Source organism: Antechinus flavipes, chromosome 4, assembly GCF_016432865.1.
Source record: "Antechinus flavipes isolate AdamAnt ecotype Samford, QLD, Australia chromosome 4, AdamAnt_v2, whole genome shotgun sequence".
Classification (NCBI taxonomy): domain Eukaryota; kingdom Metazoa; phylum Chordata; class Mammalia; order Dasyuromorphia; family Dasyuridae; genus Antechinus; species Antechinus flavipes.
In genome coordinates this window covers 2,999,344-3,018,955 of record NC_067401.1, presented here as the reverse complement: position 1 = coordinate 3,018,955, position 19,612 = coordinate 2,999,344, and the positions used below count along the sequence as shown (strand labels likewise).

Sequence of the window (19,612 nt, the reverse complement as noted above, 5' to 3'; positions counted from 1 at the left end):
TCAGTTTTGTGCAGCAGCAGAAAGTGGCGTAAAAATGGGAATGAGGGAGGCCTTGGGCCCTGATTTCATAAAAGTGCCCAGCTCCCAAATACACTCTGAATCGGGGCCCACTTTGTATCCTGATGGAACACTCTGACCCTAACGCAAGGCAGTGGGGCTGGGCCGATACGATCAAAACCGGGCAGGGTGGTCTTGCCAAAGAAAACTCCGAGACTGAAGAGGCAGCAGGAGGAGGCGGCCGTGGCCAGTCGCCCTGCTGAGGGGCTTTTTCACCCTCTGGGGGAGTGAGATCTGTCCACGGGCAGCGACACCTGCCTTCCCATGAGCTTTACTCAGAGAAATTGCTTTTTCTCCTTGTCCCTGTATGATATCTCATCAATTTAGAACAGAAAGTGGCCCTACAATACAAGGGCAGACTCAAATACTGGCAGAGACCTGAGCCGCATCTGCAGTTTCAGTCTCCCTCATCCCCCTGCCCCCTGCTTCTGCCTCTCCATCCCCGGATGTCCACGTAGGAATTGTGCCCCCCCTCTGCTTGGGCAGGAGGCTGGGCTGGCCACGCCCAGGGACTCATGGAGCTGGAAGCAGCCCAGGCCCCGGGCACTGGAGGCAGCGGGCCCATGCCCAGCTCCACTGGGGGTGACTCTTGCCTGGAGTCGCTTTTCCCAACATATTCATCCTCAGCTGGTCTCTTGGCCATGTCCATCCCGGCTCCCAATGCTGCCCTCTAGGGCCCTTCCTTGTCACTTCTGCGAGACATAGAGTCTGTGTGCTGCAGGCTGGGGAGCAGGCCTCCCGGGGGCAACATGGCTGGCTCTAGAGTGCCAACCGACCCGGAGTATCCATGGCTGGCTCTGCCCTGGCTCTAGAGTGCAGACTGACCTGGAGCACCAAGGTTGATTCTAGAGCACAGACTGACCCAAAGCACTAAGGTTGGCTCTAGAGCACAGACTGACCCAAAGCACTAAGGCTGGCTCTAGAGCACAGACTGACCCAAAGCACTAAGGTTGGCTCTAGAGCACAGACTGACCTAAGACACCAAAGCTGGCTCTAGAGCACAGACTGACCTGGAGCACCAAGGTTGATTCTAGAGCACAGACTGACCCAAAGCACTAAGGCTGGTTCTAGAGCGCAGACTGACCTAAGGCACCAAGGCTGGCTCTAGAGCACAGACTGACCCAAAGCACTAAGGCTGGTTCTAGAGCACAGACTGACCTAAGACACCAAGGCTGGCTCTAGAGCGCAGACTGACCTGGAGCACCAAGGTTGATTCTAGAGCACAGACTGACCCAAAGCACTAAGGCTGGTTCTAGAGCGCAGACTGACCTAAGGCACCAAGGCTGGCTCTAGAGCACAGACTGACCCAAAACACTAAGGCTGGTTCTAGAGCACAGACTGACCTAAGACACCAAGGCTGGCTCTAGAGCACAGACTGACCTGGAGCACCAAGGCTGGCTCTAGAGCACAGACTGACCCAAAGCACTAAGGCTGGTTCTAGAGCGCAGACTGACCTAAGGCACCAAGGCTGGCTCTAGAGCACAGACTGACCCAAAACACTAAGGCTGGTTCTAGAGCACAGACTGACCTAAGACACCAAGACTGGCTCTAGAGCACAGATTGACCCAGAGCACCATGGCTGGCCCCACCCAGCTCCACCCCGGCTCTAGAATTCTGACTGACCCGGCGCGCTCCGGCTGGCCCTGCCTGGCTCACCTGTGACCAGGGGCGTCTGCGCCGGCTGCTCCAGGAGCACCATGTGCTGCAGGAGGGGGTTGTGCGCGCCGCTCCCGTCCCGGTCCAGCGCGGCGGCCGTCGTGCTCAAGTAGGGAGTGAGGTGGGTGCCGGGAAAGAGGGAGATGCGCTGCTGGAGGGCCGGGATGGCCAGTCTCTCGGCTTCCTGCTGTGCAGACGCCCCCTGGGAGAGAGGGCAGGCCCGAGGGGTCACTCCCTCCCTTCACCCCAGAGCCCCAGGCCCCCCCAACCCCCAACCCAGTAGTCCTTACGCTCGAAGGGCCGGTGGCAGGCAGGCCCAGCGTGATGTTGGGCAGGGAGGGCGACGTGTACAGGGGCAGCTGCGTCACGGAGCCTTCCCGGGTCACCAGGCGATGAGCCAGGCTGGTCTGGAAAGGGCAGAGAAGGCGAGCGTCAAGGGACTGAGCCCCAGAGTGGGCTTGGAGATCGGGGATAGGGCATGAGACCCCTGGCGCCCACCCTCCCAGAGGGCCTCCAGTCGGCCCCGAGTGCGCCCCTTCCCCAAGGAAATCAAGGCTCCGGCAAATACTAGCAGGGACTCCCTGGCCCAGGATTCTCCAGGGACTTGGTGAGGGCGGGTCTGTGGCATTCCCATTCTACAGATGAGAGCACTGAGGCCGGGAATAGGGAAGGAATTGCCCAGGATCAGCCAGTGACTGAGAAGGGATTCAGAGCAAGGGCCCTAAGGTCCAACACCAAGATTGGGACCCATGAGGCCTAGGGGGGAGCATCACATGATCAGCACATAGCTAAGGGCACCTGTGAGTGTAAGTGCAGGTGAGTGAGGGGCGGGGCTCTCCCCAGAGGCTGCCCCTCCCCCCCCCTGCTGCCTCAGAGGGGCCCCTGGGGCCGCTCCCCAGAAGGAGGCCATGCCCAAGCCCCCAAAGACTCCCCAGGGGAGGCGGGGTGGGGTGGGAGGGAGCTCTCAGGCAGTGCCAAGCTTGGCCTTAAGGGGGAGCCAGCGGGGACCATGGCTTGGGGACCAGGGGGCCGAGGGGGCCTGGAAAAAGGCCAATTTGCTGTTAAAAAGAGACCGTCCCGTGTCCTCCTGAGGGTGGGTAAGGACTCGAAGCCGCTGGGGAGCCCTGGGTGGGGGACGTCCTCGGGGGGGACACCTCGGGCAGGGGATCTTGTGGGGGACGCCCTCACCTCGGCCTGGATGCTGGCGACGGAGCCGGCGATGCCGTTCTCAGCGCTGACGTTGTTGGAGCTGTTGTTGGGGGAGCTGGGGCCCGATCCGGGGGCGCTGCTGCAGGCCGAGTCTACAACAGAGCAGAAGCGTCAGAGCCGGGCCGGGGGAGCCGGAGGGGCCGGAGGGGCCGGGGGAGCCAGAGGGGCCGGGCCGGGCCGGGGGAGCCGGAGGGGCCGGAGGGGCCGGGGGAGCCGGAGGGGCCGGGCCGGGCCGGGGGAGCCGGAGGGGCAGGCCCTGCCTTCCACCTGCTCCGGGTCATTTCTCAGCCGCCCTAAGCAGCCCAGAGCTCGAGGCCGAGGGAAGCTCAGCCTCCTTTCAGACTCACCCTGGCCCCACCCGCAGCAAGGACCCCCGTCCCTTTACTTCCTGGTCAGCCCCTGTGGCCTCTTGTGGCAGAGCCCACGCCCACTTCAGGATCTCCAGCCCCGCCCCCAAAGTCCCTCATGGCAGAAGGCAGGCTCTCCGTGGGCACCAGGAGCGCCCCTTCTCAGCCCGGGGCCCGCGGCCCCTCCGGCGCCGTCCCCCAACTCAGCGCCGCCCACGGGGAAGCTCTGGCTGGAGGGAGTCGGCACCTCTGGAAACACACACAGACACACTCGCACACACTCTCCACGCCGCGGGCAAACATTCTCTATCATCTCAGCATCAAGGGGGCGAGAATCCCCGCGGGCCCTGGGGCTCCCCCGGGCTCCGGGCCGTCTTCGGCCGCGCTCCCGAGAACCCCGAGCGTGGTGAGCTGCGCCCAGTCACTCCGTGGCGTGGAACGGCCCAGAAGGGGCCCCACCCATCAGTGAAAGGCCCAAGAGCCGATTCACTTTCCACAGGTGGGACGGCAGCCCCAGAGGGTCCTGGGAGGTGACAGAGAATGAGGGGCTTCGTCCTGACCCGACGCAGGCTCCGAGGGCCCAGCCCGGGACGGGGGCAGACGGAGGCCGGGGCAGACGGAGGCCGGGGGCAGACGGAGGCCGGGGCAGACTGAGGCCGGGGCAGATGGAGGCCGGGGCAGATGGAGGCCGGGGGCAGACGGAGGCCGGGGGCAGACGGAGGCCGGGGCAGACTGAGGCCGGGGCAGATGGAGGCCGGGGCAGACGGAGGCCAGAGGCAGATGGAGGCCGGGGACAGATGGAGGCCGGGGGCAGACGGAGGCCGGGGCAGAGCGAGGCCGGGCCCCTTCCCCTTTCCTCGCGCTTTTGCTTTTTCTTTTCTTATTTTCACCGGGGCTGGCACGGAGACGTCTTGGGGACTTCAGGCAGAAGGCAGGGGAGGCCGAGCCCAGCACCGGTTCCCACTCGTCGCTGCCATTCCACGGCCCCTTCCTCCCTGCCCCTCGGCCTCGCGGCTCCTTGGTGCTCTCGCCCCATTCACTGTGACCCCGCCGCAGCCGCCGCGGCTCTTGGCCCGGCCCCCACCTCTCCCTGCCCACGCCCCCCGAAGTTCATCCTACTGACTCCCAGAAAAGCCAGGTGAGTCGTGCTCTCCCGCCCCGGCACCAATGGGCGCTGCCACGGGCAACCGCCTTCCCCTCGGCCTTGCAGGCCCGCGGCCCCTCCCGCTCCCGGCCCCGCAGGGTTCTCGGGCCTCCCGACAGCTGTGGGCCAGAAGCCAGCTCCCCAGGGCAGGCTGCGGTCTCCGAGGGCCGCGGGAAGGGGGCCTCTCTCCCGGCCAGATGCCGCTCTGCCTCCAGGCTCGAGCCTCCGCCCCCTTCCTCCTCCCGCTCGTCCAGGCCGACGTGGTGGCCATCAAAGGCCGGCCTTCACAGGGCCACCTGAACCCGGGTCACAGGATGGAAACAGGAAGAAGGAGGGGGTCCGGGGACACAGCCAGTGAGCTCCCACTGCATTCGGCACGAGGGGCTCTCCTCCCGGAGGGCGCTGAGGGAGGCCGTCAGGCAGGAGGAGAGCCCCAGCTCAGCCGCAGAAGCTTCTACGGCCTAGGGCTGACCTCCAGGGCCACCTTGTCCGACCTCCTTCTGCTGGGGCCTGAATGACCCGTGGGGTCGGGGGGCACGGCCCATGGCTGTCCTGTGAGCCCTCAGCAGAGGCTACCACACAATGGTGGCTCATGAAGGGAAGCGGGGCTCTCCCTCTCATAGTCAGCCTGAGATCCCGGGATCCCTGCAGCCTCCTGAGAAGGCCGTGCTCAGCCTTGGAAGCCTCCGGAGTCTGGAGCAAATCTGGACATTCTCCTGCCAGCCTCACACCAAGTTTGCAGTTCGCGTGGGCCTTCTTCCAGACACTGAGCCCACAGAGGGCACGCTGGGCACCCACGCATTGCCCTTCCACAGCATCCTCAGGCTTCTTCCAGACACTGAGCCCACGGAGGGCACGATGGACACCCACACACTGCCCTTCTCCCAGCTGCCAAGGCCACAGATGGCGTACCGGGCACCGCCCTTCCCACACCGTCCTCTGGCCGGCTGCCACAGGCATTGAGATGAGGAGAAAGCCCGGAGGGAGTCTGCTAGTTGCGGGGTGCACACCCCGGCAGCTGGGGTGCCCGCCCTTCCACCAGCCCAGCTTTCTGCTGCCGGTTCCATCTCATGCTCCCTTCTGTCCAAGAGAAGGGCGGGAGCCTTGGCCTCGGCTTCCCTGTGCTTCTGCCTCAAGGCCTCTAGGTGGCGCCCAACATCAATAAGTCCCAGTCAGTCATCCCTCCTAAGGCAGTCCCGGGTCCCCGTGGATCAGGAACAGCCCCAGGGCCGCGCCATTCTTGGGTCTGGAAGGCCGGAAGGTCCTTCCATCCCGAGCAGCCACGTTTGCACTCTGGGATACCCTTCAAGGACCTCTTGCCACGGCCGGCCATCCACGAGGAAACCCAGCCCAGCCTTGTGCCCCGTGCTATCTGACGAACACCCTTGGAAACCCCGAAATGAGAACCTCTCATCCCGAGGGCGCCTGGCAGGGTGAGGCTGGAGCCCAGCCCCCCGATTCTGCCCCTTTCCCCTTAATAAACAGCCACAAACAAAATCCGACTAAAGGAAGCACGGCTAGGGTGAAGGACCCCAGAAGGAAGCCTGCCTCGGGATGGCAAGCAGTGTGCTATGGGAGAAGCGTCCCCCCCGACGTACCTGTGACATCCAGGGGGCGCTTCTTCAGAGCGGTCACCACCGGGCCGTCTTTCCTGCGCAAGAGGGGGCTGCTCCGTCGCTCGGCCACCTTCTGCTTTAGCCTGGACCGGAGCTTCAGATTGGGTTCAGAGGCTGCGCGGAGAAGAGACGTCATCGTTAAGGCCACAAAAACACGCTTGCTTAACGGTGTCTCATTTGCAGAACTGAATTATTTTTTTAAAAAGATAAACATGGGATAAATATCAGCTCAAAGCAGATGCGCGCGCCGGGAGCGTGAAGGGGAGCGTTCTCTCGGGACGGGGCACCGGGCACTACCGGTCCCACTCGTCGGCCAAAAACAACAAACAGAAATGATCTGGTGTCTTTGGCGGCAGTTTTGTGTGTGTGTGCGCGCGCGCGCGCTTATGTGTGTGTATGTGTGTGCATATGTGAGTATGTGTGTGTGTGTGTGTGTGTGTGTGAGTGTATACGTGTGTGTGAGTGTGTATGTGTGAGTGTGAGAGTGTGTGAGTGTATATGTGTGTGTGAGTGTGTGTGTGTGTGTGTGCCCGTGCGCGCGTATGTGTGTGTAGATGAGTATGTGTGTATGTGTGTGCATATGTGAGTATGTGTGTGTGTGTGTGTGAGTGTGTGTGAGTGTATATGTGTGTGTGAGTGTGTATGTGTGAGTGAGAGTGTGTGTGTGTGAGAGTGTGAGTGTATATGTGTGTGTGAGTGTGTATGTGTGAGTGTGAGTGAGAGTGTGTGAGTGTATATGTGTGTGTGTATGTGTGAGTGAGAGTGTGTGTGTGTGAGTGAGAGTGTGAGTGTATATGTGTGTGAGTATGTGTGAGTGTGAGTGAGAGTGTGTGAGTGTATATGTGTGTGTGAGTGTGTGTGTGAGAGTGTGTGTGTGTGTGCGTGCGCGCGTATGTGTGTGTATATGAGTATGTGTGTATGTGTGCATATGTGAGTATGTGTGTGTGAGTGTGTGTGAGAGTGTGTGAGTGTATGTGTGTGAGAGTGTGTGTGTGAGTGTGTGTGTGTGTGCGTGCGTGTATGTGTGTGTATATGAGTATGTGTGTATGTGTGTGTGAGTGTGTGTGTGCGCGTATGTGTGTGTATATGAGTATGTGTGTATGTGTGTGTGAGTGTGTGTGTGTGTATGTGTGAGTGTGTGTGTGTAGGGCCCACGGCACAAAAACGCTGCCGTCCCAGTTTTACCAAGAGCGGAGTATACTGGGTGTGGCTGCAGGGCCCTCGAGGGGAACTTGAGGTTGGGCTCCCGGGGCCTTCTCACACCCATGGAGGCCCCCCTAATCCGGCCGCCCACATGGCTGCTACTTTCACAACGAGGGTCTCCTCATGGTTTTCTAGGCCAGAGAAGACTCTTATTACCAAGGGATGTTCAAAGAGACAGAAACCCGGTCGATGGTCACCAGATGTGATCTGGAACCCTGGCTGAGCACCTCACGACCCACGTGCCTTTGGGCCTCTGTTGTCTTACCTGTAAAATGAGAAGGTGGCGGCCGGGGAGATGCTGGGACCCATAAGCCACATGTACAGAGCATGGCCATGGAAAAGGCTGCATTTAGAGTCTAAGGCCTGAGGACCGAACTCTGGTCATGTGTCAACATCTGGGCCTGTGCTCCGGGCCTGGGGTGTCCATTTTGTGCGTCTCCTCCGAGATGACTTTCCATCTCCTCCGTCTACACCTTGCACGGCCCCACTTCTACCTGTGACTGCAGGGGAGTGGAGGCCAGCCCCGGGCCTTTGCCCTGCTTTGCCCGCCTGGTGCTGCCGGCCACAGACAAGCACTGAGAGAGCCGGGGCCTCGACGCCCATCACTGTCTCCCTGGCGTCTTCCTGCGCCCTCTCTTCTCGAACATGAGGGGCCGGCCCCTCCCTGGTGACGGTGATGAGAGAGCAGGCGGAGAGAGACGGGGTCCCCGGTCCTTCAGGTCTGTCCGGAGATTGGATGTGGGGAGTCCGGGGCTAGGGGTCCTCTCCGTACCCGGTGCACAGCACCCATCTCCAAGCCCAGCTTCCCTCTGTCCTGAGGGCGACATCATCTTCCCAGTCTCAGAAACTCGCCTCCCTTATCTGGGTTAATTGCTGCCCAATTATCAGCGCTTCTCCCTTCAGGCCATCTTGCTGCCATCTCCCCCAGCCATCGCTCACAAGGAGAATGCTTCCTCTTCTTTCCCTCCCCCCAAGCTTCGGGGCCACCCTCTGGCCCGGTCACAAGCGTCCGGGCACCACATGCACCTGCACGAAGCCTGGGGGCTCAGCTCCATCGACACCTGGCGGAGGTCGACCTTGTGTCTAAACCTGGATCTCGATGTCACTGCTAAGAAACAGGACCCCTCCTCCTGCCTTCCTTCAGAATGTGGGGGGGAACGGGGAACAACAGGGCGACTTTCAGAAATCCTGTCCCACGCTTGTGACCATCACATGTTTTTACAAGAACACGAGAAACTGTAATTTGATAGAAACACTGGATGGAGAATCACGAGGTTGGGACAGCGCGAACGACTGACAGGGGGCCGCGGTCATAGCGGGAGGCGCCGTGCGCCCTCGTCACGGCGACGGCTCGGGCCGGACAGTTAGAATCCCCTCCTGCCACGGAGGACCTCGGACGGGTCCCGGAGACCCCCAAGTTGGGATTGGTGACACGAAGGAATTCAACCAGATTCCCAATTCGGTCCTAAGAGCCCGAGGCGTGCTAGGGATGGGAGAGGGACTCATGGCACGGGGCGGGACCCGAAGCAGCAGGGAGGAGGTGGGCGCCCCGGGTGGGCACCGAGGCCGGGCGGACACAGGGAGGCGCCATTTAGCAAAGAACACAATGTGAAATATCTCATTGGAAACAACTGACTGGGAAATAGATCCAGGAGAATTAAATTTAAAAGTATTGGACTCCCTGAAAGCCATCATCAAAGGTACCCTAGACGGCATCTTCCAAGAAACTAGCAAGGAAAACGTTCCGGAGATTCTAGAAGCAGAGGGTAAAGCGGTCACTGAAAGAATCCACAAGTCACCTCCTGAAAGCAATCCCAAGCTGAAAACTCCCAGGAGTATCAGAGCCAAGTTCCCAAGCTCCCAAGTCACAGAGAAAATAGCGCAAGCATCCAGAAAGAAACAGACAGATACAACCAGGATTCAGCGGCTTCTACACTAAAGGATCCAAGGGCTTGGAATATGATATTCTGGAGACCAAAGGAGCTAGGGTCGCAACCAAGAACCGCCTACCCAGCAAAAGTGAGTATGATCCTTCCCAGGAAAAGGCGGACGTTCAATGAGATAGAGAACTTTCGCATCCTTGAGGAAAAGACCGAGTTGAAGAGAAAAATCCGACTTTCAAACACAGGAGAAGCACAAGAGGGTCCTCAGGGCAAGAACATCATAAAGGACCCACAATTCATCTGTTTACATTCCTACACGGAGATGATACTTGTCACTCCGAGGAACTTTGTCATCATTAGGGCGATTAGGAAGATTACAGACAGCTGGGAGTCGACTATGAAGGGATAATAACTTTAAAAAATAAATCAAGGGATGAGGAAGAGGTGAGAAAGGTGGAATGAGTAAATTATCTGCCATAAAAGAGGGGAGAAAAAGCTTTTACAATGGAGGGGAAAGGGGGGAGAGGGAGGAGGTTCTGAGAAAACCTTCTCTCACCAGAACCGGCTCAAGGAGGAAGTAATATACACACTCGATTTGGGGATAGAAATCTATCTCCCCCTTCAGGAAAGCAGGAGGTGAAGGACATAGGAGAAGGGGGAAGGATGACAGAAGGGAGGACCTATTGGAGGAGGGGATGATCAGATGTAAAACACCGTTGAGGAGGGATAAGGTAAAAGGAGAATATACAAGGATTAATACAGTTAGCAAGAGTAATTGTGAAAAGAATTTTGAAGCAAATTTCTCTGGCGAAGGTCTTGTGTCTCAAGCGTAGAGGGAACCGAGGCAAATTTCTTTAAAAAAAAGAGCCATTCCTCAATTGATAAATGATCTCAAGATATGAACAGTTTTCAGGTGAACTCATCGAAAACTTAACTCATTGTTCAACCAGGAAAAGCAAATTAAAACCATTCTGATGTACTACCTCACACTCATTAGACCGACTAATGGGCCAGAGAATGACAGATGTTGGAGGGAATGCGGGAAAAATGAGACAGGAACGCAATATCAGTGGAATTGTGAATTGATTCGGCCATTTGGAACTACGCCCAAAGAGCTATAAAATCACACATATCCTTTGACCTAATACTATCATTACTAGGCGTGCATCCCACAAAAGAGTGAAAAATTAGGAAGAGGACCTAAATATAGAAAACTATTTATGGCACCTCCCTTTCTCAGGGCAAAGAATTCGAAATCGAGGAGATGCCCATTAACTGGAATATGGCTGAATAAATCATGGTATGTGACTGTCAAGAAATACTATCCTTCTGTGGGAAATAATGAACAAGATGCTCTCAGAAAAACCTGAAAAGTCCTTCGTGAACTCATGCAGAGTTTAATGAACTACGTACAAAGCAATAGCGACGTTGTGGGATGATCGACTTTGCCATTCTCAACAATACGATGATCTAAGACTACTCTGAAGGACTTAATGATGACAGATGCTGAAAAGGAGCTGATTGTGTCTAATACAAAATGAAGGATACTTTTTTTAGTTTCTTTTTGCTTCTTAAGGGGTTTTTTTAGGGGGGATGTGGAATCTATGTTTTCTTTTGCGACGTGACTTTTATGAAAATGTTTTATACAGCTTCATATGGACCTTCTCAATGAGGAGAAGAGGTTGGTTGGTTATTGTCCTTCATTCTCAAAATGGACCAATATGACATCACTGGGGAGAGAGGAAGAAAGAGAATCTGGAAATCAAAGTTTTAAAAAAAGAACTAAATGTTAAAAAAAAAATTGCTTTACAAATAAATGGGGAAAATAAACTATTAAATGAAAATTTAAAAAAAAAAAAAGAAATCATCAAGGAAAACTACCCTGAAATTATCCTTGGAGAGTAAAATAGAAATTGAAAATAAATTCGCCAATCACCTTTGAAATAGATCCCCAAATGAAAACCCTCAGGAATATTATAGACAAATCCCAGGGTTCCCAGGTCAATGAGAAAATATTGCAAACATTAAGAAAGAAACAATTCGAGTATCACGGAACCAAAGTCAGGATGACATAAGATTGAGCAGCTTCTACATGAAAACATGAATATGATATTCTAGAGGGCAAAGGAGTTTGGATTATAACCAAGAACCACCTTCCCAGAAAAACCGAGTAAAATCCTTTCAGGAGGGGAAAAATGGCTATTCAATGAAACAGAGGACTTTCAAATATTTTTGATGAAAAGATCAGAGCGGAATAGAAAATTTGACTTTCAGATACAAGACTCAAAGAAGGGTAAAAAGATAAACAGGAAAGGGAAATAATACGTTCAATCTGTTTACCCACCTACATGGGAAAATGACACTTGTAACCCATAATACTTTGTTATTGTCAGTTAGAAGGAGCATTGACAAAGGGCACAGGTGTGAGTTGAATGTGGTGGGATGAGACCTAAAAAAAATAAAATCAAAGGGTGAGAGAGAAAGGCAAAGGGAGAAGTAGAGTGGGATAAATTATCTCACATAGAAGGGGAAAGAAAAAGAAGGGCTGGGGGACGGAGGGGCTGATTGAAGGGAGGCAGACGGGAAAGGGTGAAACAAGTGAAACACTTTGGGGGAAGGACAGGGTGAAAGGAGAGAGAAAGGAGTAAATACAGTTAGCAACAGTCAAATTTATGAAAACAGGAACCGTTCCTCAAGCGATAATTATTAAGCGATGAAGCAATCACGGCTATCCATCCTCTGAGGAGGTGCTTTAAATCTCTACTCGGGGGAAAATGCAAACTGAAACAATTCGGATGTATTACTACATTACTAGACTAACGTCCAGAAAAGGAGAATGACAAACGTCGGAAGGGACCGGGGGGAAGTGAGAACCACCGTGGCTGTGGTTGTGAACTGACTCAACCAGGGGGGAACGGCTTAGAACTAGGTCCAAAGGGCTATAAAATCACACATACCCTCTGAGCAGCAAAATCATTCAGAGGCCCATGTCCAAAAGGGATTCAAAAACAAAATTGAGGAGAAAGGACCTCTATGCACCGACGTGCTTAAAGTAGCTCTTTTCGGGCGCCCAGGATGGAAATCTGGGGCAGGCCATCGAGGGGAACGGCTGAGTAAACTGCCCTGTGACTGTGATGGGATAAGGAAGGATGTAAAGAAGGATGTGCTCACGCAGGCGGGAAGACCACCGCCAGCCGATGCGAAGTGGAACATCCCTGCTTACCGGGGCTCTGGCCACGCGAGGAATCCCCGGGGACTTGGGGTGACAGAATCGGGGACGGTCATTGCGCTTCGTCTCAAAGGGGAACCGTGACAAAATGACAGAACCCCTTCCGACACTCCCCCAAGCACCCAGAGCTACCAAGGGCCGAGCCACAGCAGCCGGGACTCGTCATGGACAAGATGGTGTGGCTGGCAGAAGTGGAGGGCGACCCTCGACACAGGCGGCAGCTGGCAGAAGGGGGGGTGGTCCTTGACACAAGCAGCAGTCGGCAGAAATGGAGGGGTGGCCCTCAATATAGGCAGTTGTCCCTCGGCAGAAATGGGGGGTGGTCCTTGTCAGGGCTCCGTGGTGGCAGGGCAGGCCCGGAGGGCAGGACTTCAGTACGCTCCTGGCCCCCTTCAGGAGCTATTCCAGCGGGGTCGATGAGGAGGGAGGGCTCCCAAAGGCTCTTTTTGCATCCTCAGTCCCTCCTGCCGTGGCGGGGCATCCCCAGTGGGCCGGCTGACCTGGGGGGTCTAGTCCCAAGCCCTGCTGGCCGAATGTTCCAGGATATGGGAGCAGAATCCTTCTGCATCTCAGTTTTCCCATCAATAAAATGAGAGCTGCTGGTGGTCCTGGCCCTCAGAATCGGTGACGATCCCCGCCATGAGACCTAACTAGGCTCTAGGGTCAGGAGCAGGGCCGGCCTCCCCAGCCAAATAAGCCCTAAACCTCAACGTCCCCATCTGTCAATGAGCTCACTGGACAAACTCTCAAGTCTCTCAGAGCCACAGACCAGGATGTTCGAGTAGGAGAGACGGGCCCGCCAGCAGAAAGGAGGCTCTCGGAGGGCAGGGCGGCCTCGGCTGCCTCCCAAAGGCCATTCTGGACAGGCGGGCGGCCGGGCAGAGGGGAGAAGCCTCCGGGGGGAGGGGGGGGCGGGTGCTCCGGCTCCCGGGGCAGGGAGGGCCCACCTTCCGGCACTGTCCCTCACAAACAAATGCCTGCTGAGCGTTCGTCCTTCCATCCTCCGAGCGGGAGCAAGTTAAGGAGGGCCGGCCTGCGGACGGAGCCTCCGGGGCTCGGAGGAGGTGAGGAGGGCCTTCCTAACGGGCCGCCGACTGTTTGTAAGCAGACGCTTCTTCGCACTCGGGGGCGCTCGACGAGTCTGCCCAGAGAGCAGCTTAACGTCCCCGAGCCGGGTGGGCACGAGCCTCGGCGGGGCCGGCCCTCGGCTGAGAGACTCCGGCTCCTCGGCTCTGCCCGAAGGCTCTGAGAGCGGAGGAAAGGAGGGCGGAGGGGAGGCCCGAGGGCGGCCGGGAGCCAGGAGCCCGCTCGGACGGGCCCAGGCACGCAAGGGAGGCGTTTTCCAGGAATGCTCCGAGACGTTTCCCAAGCCTGGGTCATGTGCGGCCAGGGGAGGGGCCGGGGCCTGCACGCAGCTGGCCGGACGGCCACCACTCGCCCCCTTCTGCTTCTCGTTTTTATTTTTAAAGCGATTTCACAAGCACAGGCGCTTACGCTCACCAGGGAAACGGGAACCTCCCAGATGGGGAGCTGTTGGCCACAAAAGGGGCAGCGCCCAGTCTCCCCGGCCTCCCCCACGGGGGCCCGGCCCCCCACCGGCCCCCGGGGCCTCGGCTCCCTGCAGCCCAAGTCTGACCCGGATCCCCAGCCTGTGCTGGGGACCCCCACTTCCTACACAGACACTTTCCCAATGGCCCCTTTGGGTTGGCGGGCGCAGGGGGCAAGCTCAAGTCTGGCCTCAGACGGCCGCTGATTGTGTAACTCTGAGGGTCACTTCGTCTGCCTCAGTTTCCCCACCCGCCATCCTTGCTCTTGCTCGGGCCCCCTCCCCGTTGGTGACCCGGTCTGTCCGCATCTTACACAGAGGCCGCCGTTACAAGGGCCCCGAGGCGCCCCCCGCTCCCTGGGCGGCCCCAGATGGGCCTCAGCGCCTAAGGGAGACGTCCCCGCCAATCCCCGGTCTGGGAGCCGACCCTAGGCTACTTGTGGCTAACATGGGAGCGGCTCCGGCACCCCGAGACCGCAGGAGGCGCCATGAGTCAGGGCACCCGCCACTTTAGCCACCTCAGCCAGATGCCGGTGGCCCAGGGGGCGGAGCAGAGGGTGAGGGGCGGAGCAGAGAGCCGGGGGGCGGAGCAGAGGGTGAGGGGCGGAGCAGAGAGCCAGGGGGCGGAGCAGAGAGTGAGGGGCGGAGCAGAGAGTCAGGGGGCGGAGCAGAGAGCCAGGGGGCGGAGCAAAGAGCCAGGAGGGCGGGGCAGAGTGCAGAAGGCGGGGAAGAGGGTGGGGCCAATGCAGCCCCCCAGTCTGGCGTGGACACTGACCTGTTTTTCTAAGAGGAAAGTCGTCTTTGGAGTCATACATGCCCAGCACCGGGTGATTGTAGGCCGCGGGGCCTCCGCTCTGGGGGGGCGAGCTCTGGTCCAGGGAACTGTGCTGGGTTTTCCTGAGGGGGAAGAGAGGAAGAGCCCTTAGCTGTGTCCCAGGGAGTCTCGGGGCCGGCCCCGCCCCATGGGGCCATGGCTGGAGGTCGGAGGCCGGGTCAGCCCCGCCCTCCCGGAGCCCCTCCCACCCGGAGCCCCTCCCACCCGGGGCCGCCTCGGGCTTATGGGGCCTGGGGACCGAAGGGAGCGGCCTGAGCCGGGCCCCAGGCGCGGAGCCCGCTTCCCAAGCGCGGGGCCGGGGTGGGCGGCCTCGGGCGGGCGGCGCCTGGGCCACCTGTGGCTGCTGCTTCACGTTACCCAAGCTCTGATCACCCGCGCCCACCTCATGCCCAGAAGCCAGCTTGCAGCTCCCCGAGGGGGGCCCGGAAACACCTGCAGGGGCCCGGGGAGACGGGCTGCCGGGAAAGGGCCGTCAGGCCCAAAGGGAGCCTCCACAGCCGCAGCCCGGGACCTCTGACCTCTGGCCCCCGCCGGGGTCCCGGGCGGCCCCCACTTACCCATACCAGTAGCGAGGGTCACTGGAGATGCAGTGGTTCAGGTTGCGGTGCGCCAGGGCCTTCTTCTTGTTGAGGACGAACTCCTGGAGCTTCATCTTCACTTCGGTGCTGGCCACGGCGCCTGGAACGAGAGCGGGGGCGCTCAGCGGGGGGGGGGGGGGGGGGGGCTCGGACCGCCCACCTCGCGAGGCCTGGGGGCTCTGTCTGCCTCTGTCTCTCGCTGTCTCCAGCCCCGCAAGGACCCTGTCTGTCCAGCTCTCCCCGAGGGCCGCCCGGCTCGGGATGCAGGAGATCCTGGGCGGGAGGCGGAGCAGCCCCACCCGGGCCCGGGGAGGGACAAGCCACGGCAGGAGCCGCACTAGGGGCGGAGCAGGGGCAGGGCCCGGAGCCCTTCGGCCGCTTCCTGCTCCTGGCCACAGGCTGAGGGGGCGGCGAAGGAGAAAGCGCTCCGGGACCCCCAGAGGTGGGGCCCGAGCTAACCGGCCTCCAAGTGACGGGGAAGGGAAAGCGGGCAAGGGATCCCAAGAGGCCAAACCGGGGGACGCTCATCACCAGCCTCCCCCGGCTCTGGGAGGAAGGAACAAAGGAAGGAAGGAAGGAGGGAGGGAGGGAGGAAACTCTACAGAGCCCACTCGGTGCCAGCTGCTGTGCTAAGAACTTTCCACATGCTTTTTCCTTTGCTCCCCCTAGCCCTGGGAGGGGGCGCAGCTGAGGAGACTGAGGCAGCCCCCCCGTCCCGGGCTCTGCCGTGGGCGCCGACGAGTCTCTCCCAGAGTTGGGGGAGCCAACGTCCGGCGCCTCTGGCGCGCTGGGGTCGGAGTCTCGTTGGGACCCGGCCCGGAGGGGGGCGGCCTGGCGGGCTGCGGCCCCGGGCCCCGCGCCTCGGCTCGCACTCACTCTCTTTGCCCTTCTCCTTGTTCTTCAGCTGCTGCAGCTTCTGCTCGCGGTGCTGCTTCTCCAGCTCCTGCTCCTGCCGGTGCTGCTCCAGCTTGCGCTGGTGCTCCAGCAGCTCCTGCTGGTGCTTCATGGCCAGCATCTCCTGCTGCTGCTGCGGGGGCGAGAGGCGGGGGTCAGGCCCTCCCAGCTGAGCCCCCCGCGGGGACAGGCGGCCGCCTCGTGCCCAGCCCGGTGCCTGGCACGGGACGGAAGCCCCCGGAGGGTGGGCACAGTGCCTGGCATGGGAATGGAAGCCCCTCGAGAGTGGGCAGTGCCCAGCCCGGTGCCTGGCACGGGAGGACCTACACGGACACCTGCTGCCTTTCTCCTGAATCCGGGGCCCAGCAAGCCCCCGAGCCCCCCCGCTCTCGTCCTGGCCCCCAGCGCCCTGGAGAGAAAGGGGCTTGGTGGGGGGAGCCGGGCAGGGCTGTTCCTCCCCGCTCCAGACGCCTCCCTTCGCCCCCAAGAGTGTGGGGGGGGGGGGAGACCGCTCGGAGCAGCCTCTGCTCTTGCCGTCGTCGGCACCCCTGGTGACCGCTGGCGTGACCCCGGCCTTGCGGCTACTAGTGCCCCCCTATTCCCCCCACCCCCGCCCGGCAGGTCCCCGGGAGCCACCGCGGGTGCAGGAGGAGGAGGCCCCATCAGATGGAGCCGCTCCGGGGGAGGGGGAAGGGCTGCGCCCCCTCCCCACCACACCATTGGCAGAAGCCACAATTAGGAGCAGCACCACGGACAGCGCCGCCCCAGGAGGCCTGAGGGCAAGTCCCTCAGCCGCTCCCTGGCCCAGCTCCACCACGAACATCAGCACCCGCCCTTTATCTGTGCGGGGGGCGGCCCCCTCCCTGTGTCCCCCTCCAGAGCCCCCGGCCCACTCTGCTGGAACAAGGGAGGCTGGGATCATGTCCCATATACCCTGGACTTTAGCAGGGAGAGTGAGGGGAGGGGCCCTACTCCAGTCACACTGAGAACACAGGGAGCAGTCCCCCATCCCGGCCCTCGCCCGGCCCTCCTCCCGGCCCTCCTCCCGGCCCTCGCCCGTCCCTCGCCCGTCCCTCACCCGGCCCTCCTCCCGGCCCTCCTCCCGGCCCTCCTCCCGGCCCTCGCCCGTCCCTCCTCCCGGCCCTCGCCCGGCCCTCGCCCGGCCCTCCTCCCGGCCCTCCTCCCGGCCCTCCTCCCGGCCCTCGCCCGTCCCTCCTCCCGGCCCTCGCCCGGCCCTCCTCCTGGCCCTCGCCTGTCCCTCCTCCCGGCCCTCGCCCGTCCCTCCTCCCAGCCCTCGCCCGGCCCTCCTCCCGGCCCTCGCCCATCCCTCCTCCCGGCCCTCCTCCCAGCCCTCGCCCATCCCTCCTCCCGGCCCTCCGCCCGGCCCTCGCCCGGCCCTCCTCCCGGCCCTCGCCCGTCCCTTCACCCTCCGCCCGCCCCGCACCGGGCGCCCTCACCTTGATGTGCTCGTGCAGCTGCGCCTCGTGCTGCCGGGAAAGCTGCTCGTGCTGCCGCTGGAACTCGGCGATGAGGATCTGCCGCTGGATCTGCTGCTTCTGCTTCAGCGCCAGGAGCTCCTGCTGCAGCTGCTGCTCGCGCAGCGTGGGCTCCGTCACCGGCAGCGAGAACTGGTGGTCCAGGCGCAGGTCCATGGGCACGGCCGCGGGGGCCACCTGCAGGGGCAGCGCCGGGCTCACGTCCACTGCGGCGGCAAAGAGAGAGCGACAGGCGGCGGTCAGGCGGCGTCCGCAGGAACCCGGGGACCTGCCCGGCCCAGATGGGCCCGGACCCCCCCAGGGCTCGCCCCGGGGTCTGTGCGGGCGGGCTCAGAGAGCAGGAGCGGAGGCCCCCGGGGAGGCCCCGAGGTCCCTGGGCAGCAGAGGCCGCTGGCAGGGAAGGGGAGGCCCAAGCCCCCGGGCCCATCCTCCCCACAGCGTCCCCAAAGGGAAGGGGACAGACGTCGTCCCAGGGGCGGCGCCCACAGCTCCCCTCGCCCCGCGTCCCAGATGGCGGAGGAGGGCCGCGGGCACCGCGTCGCTCGGGGACAAAGGCGGGACGTACCCGCCAAGGCCGGGCCCCGACGGCGCCCTCCGACCCTCCCGGCCCAAGCGTCTCCAGAGCCCGGGGCCGGGTTCTCCCTCCCAGACACGGACCAGCAGAGCCCGAGCCGGCGTCGGAGCCTTCCGGCCCACTAAGGGAAGCGCCGAGAAGGACGCGCAGGGTGGGTGTCCCGGGGGCCCATGAGGCGGGCGGCGGCCCCGAGGAGGCACCGGAGGCAGAGGGGGCGGGCACGGGGGGGCCAGGGGGCGGGAAGCCGCGGGCACCAGCCGCCAGCCTGGCCCCACGCCCGACCCCGACACGGTGACGCAGACGCCGGAGCAGGGGGGGCCGCGGCCCCAGGAGAGAAAGGGAGGCCGCGGGAGGCCCACGGGGAGCCGGGGGGACAGGAGGGAAGGGAGACGGGGCAGCCCCTGCACCACGAGGAGTCACACACGGGCTCACACGCAAACCCACGGGCTCGGACACAGACTTGGCTGGGACGATGACGGCTGTGGCCCCCCCCCCCCCGTTACCCGAAGGCCCCGGAGCCGTTTCCGGGGGTCACTTAGAGCGGGTGCCCCCCCCAGAACCGCCCCCAGAGGGACCCTGCCAACCACCTCACGTCCCCCAGCCCGAGGCCGCGGGTCCCCTCTGGGGGGGGGGCGCCAATGCTCCGAAGGAGGGAGCCCCTCTGGGCCCCGCGCTCTGTCCGGGCCAGACTTGGGCAGCTTGGGCAGGAGGGCTCTTTGGGGACTTCTCGGCGCCCACGGCCCGGGCACTCCCCTCCCTCCTCGAGCTGCCGCCAGGATCACCCAAGCCCCGGCGGGGGGGTCGCACGCGTGCGGGGAGACCCCGGGGGTGGGAGGCGGGGCGGGGGACCCCCGATGACGGCAGCGAGCCGACCGCCGAGGGCAGAGCCACGAGCGCCATTCATCCCATTCACGGCCCGCTGCGTCAAACGGGACGGCCACTATTCCGGGCTCAAACCCCCCGGGAGACCGGCCCTCCCCCGTGGCCCCCGAGCTCGGGGCGACCTCCTCTGCGGCAAGAATGCGCGGCCGACAAAACGGGCTTGTTCGCAGCGAGGCTCGGGCCGGGCCCCCGCGGCTTCCACGGCCTCTGCCCCGGGCCCAGGAACAGGCCGGGCCTGACGTCAGCGGGCCACAAAGCCTCCATTCAGGGGGAGGCTGAGAACCGGCAAGGCCGGGAGGGGCCGGGGAGGGGGTCCGGGGGGCACAGAGCCCACGCCATTGTCCCCAGGGGCTTCTGGGTCCCACTGAGGAAATGAGCTCCCCGGGGAGGCCTCAGCGGAGGCACTGAAGGGGGCCCCTGCGACCCCCTAAATTCTCAGGGAGGAAAATGCCGTCCCTCGGCC

At 61.5% G+C, this 19,612-nt stretch overlaps 1 protein-coding gene across 3 annotated transcripts in view; it reads right to left on the bottom strand.

The window, feature by feature from the left end:
* The window catches only part of HDAC4 (histone deacetylase 4), a 115,916-nt gene that overhangs the window by 29,251 nt on the left and 67,053 nt on the right, over positions 1-19,612 (bottom strand). For 2 of the 3 annotated variants that reach the window (XM_051998577.1, XM_051998579.1), the window contains exons 4-11: positions 17,655-17,899; positions 16,180-16,330; positions 15,283-15,403; positions 14,666-14,787; positions 6,012-6,143; positions 2,902-3,014; positions 2,004-2,120; positions 1,714-1,915 (exon numbers count right to left, since the gene is read on the bottom strand). In XM_051998577.1, coding sequence (XP_051854537.1) covers positions 1,714-1,915; positions 2,004-2,120; positions 2,902-3,014; positions 6,012-6,143; positions 14,666-14,787; positions 15,283-15,403; positions 16,180-16,330; positions 17,655-17,899 — 1,203 coding nt within the window. The remainder of the gene's footprint in view (positions 1-1,713; positions 1,916-2,003; positions 2,121-2,901; positions 3,015-6,011; positions 6,144-14,665; positions 14,788-15,282; positions 15,404-16,179; positions 16,331-17,654; positions 17,900-19,612) is intronic. The other variant, XM_051998578.1, reaches the window with a different exon arrangement.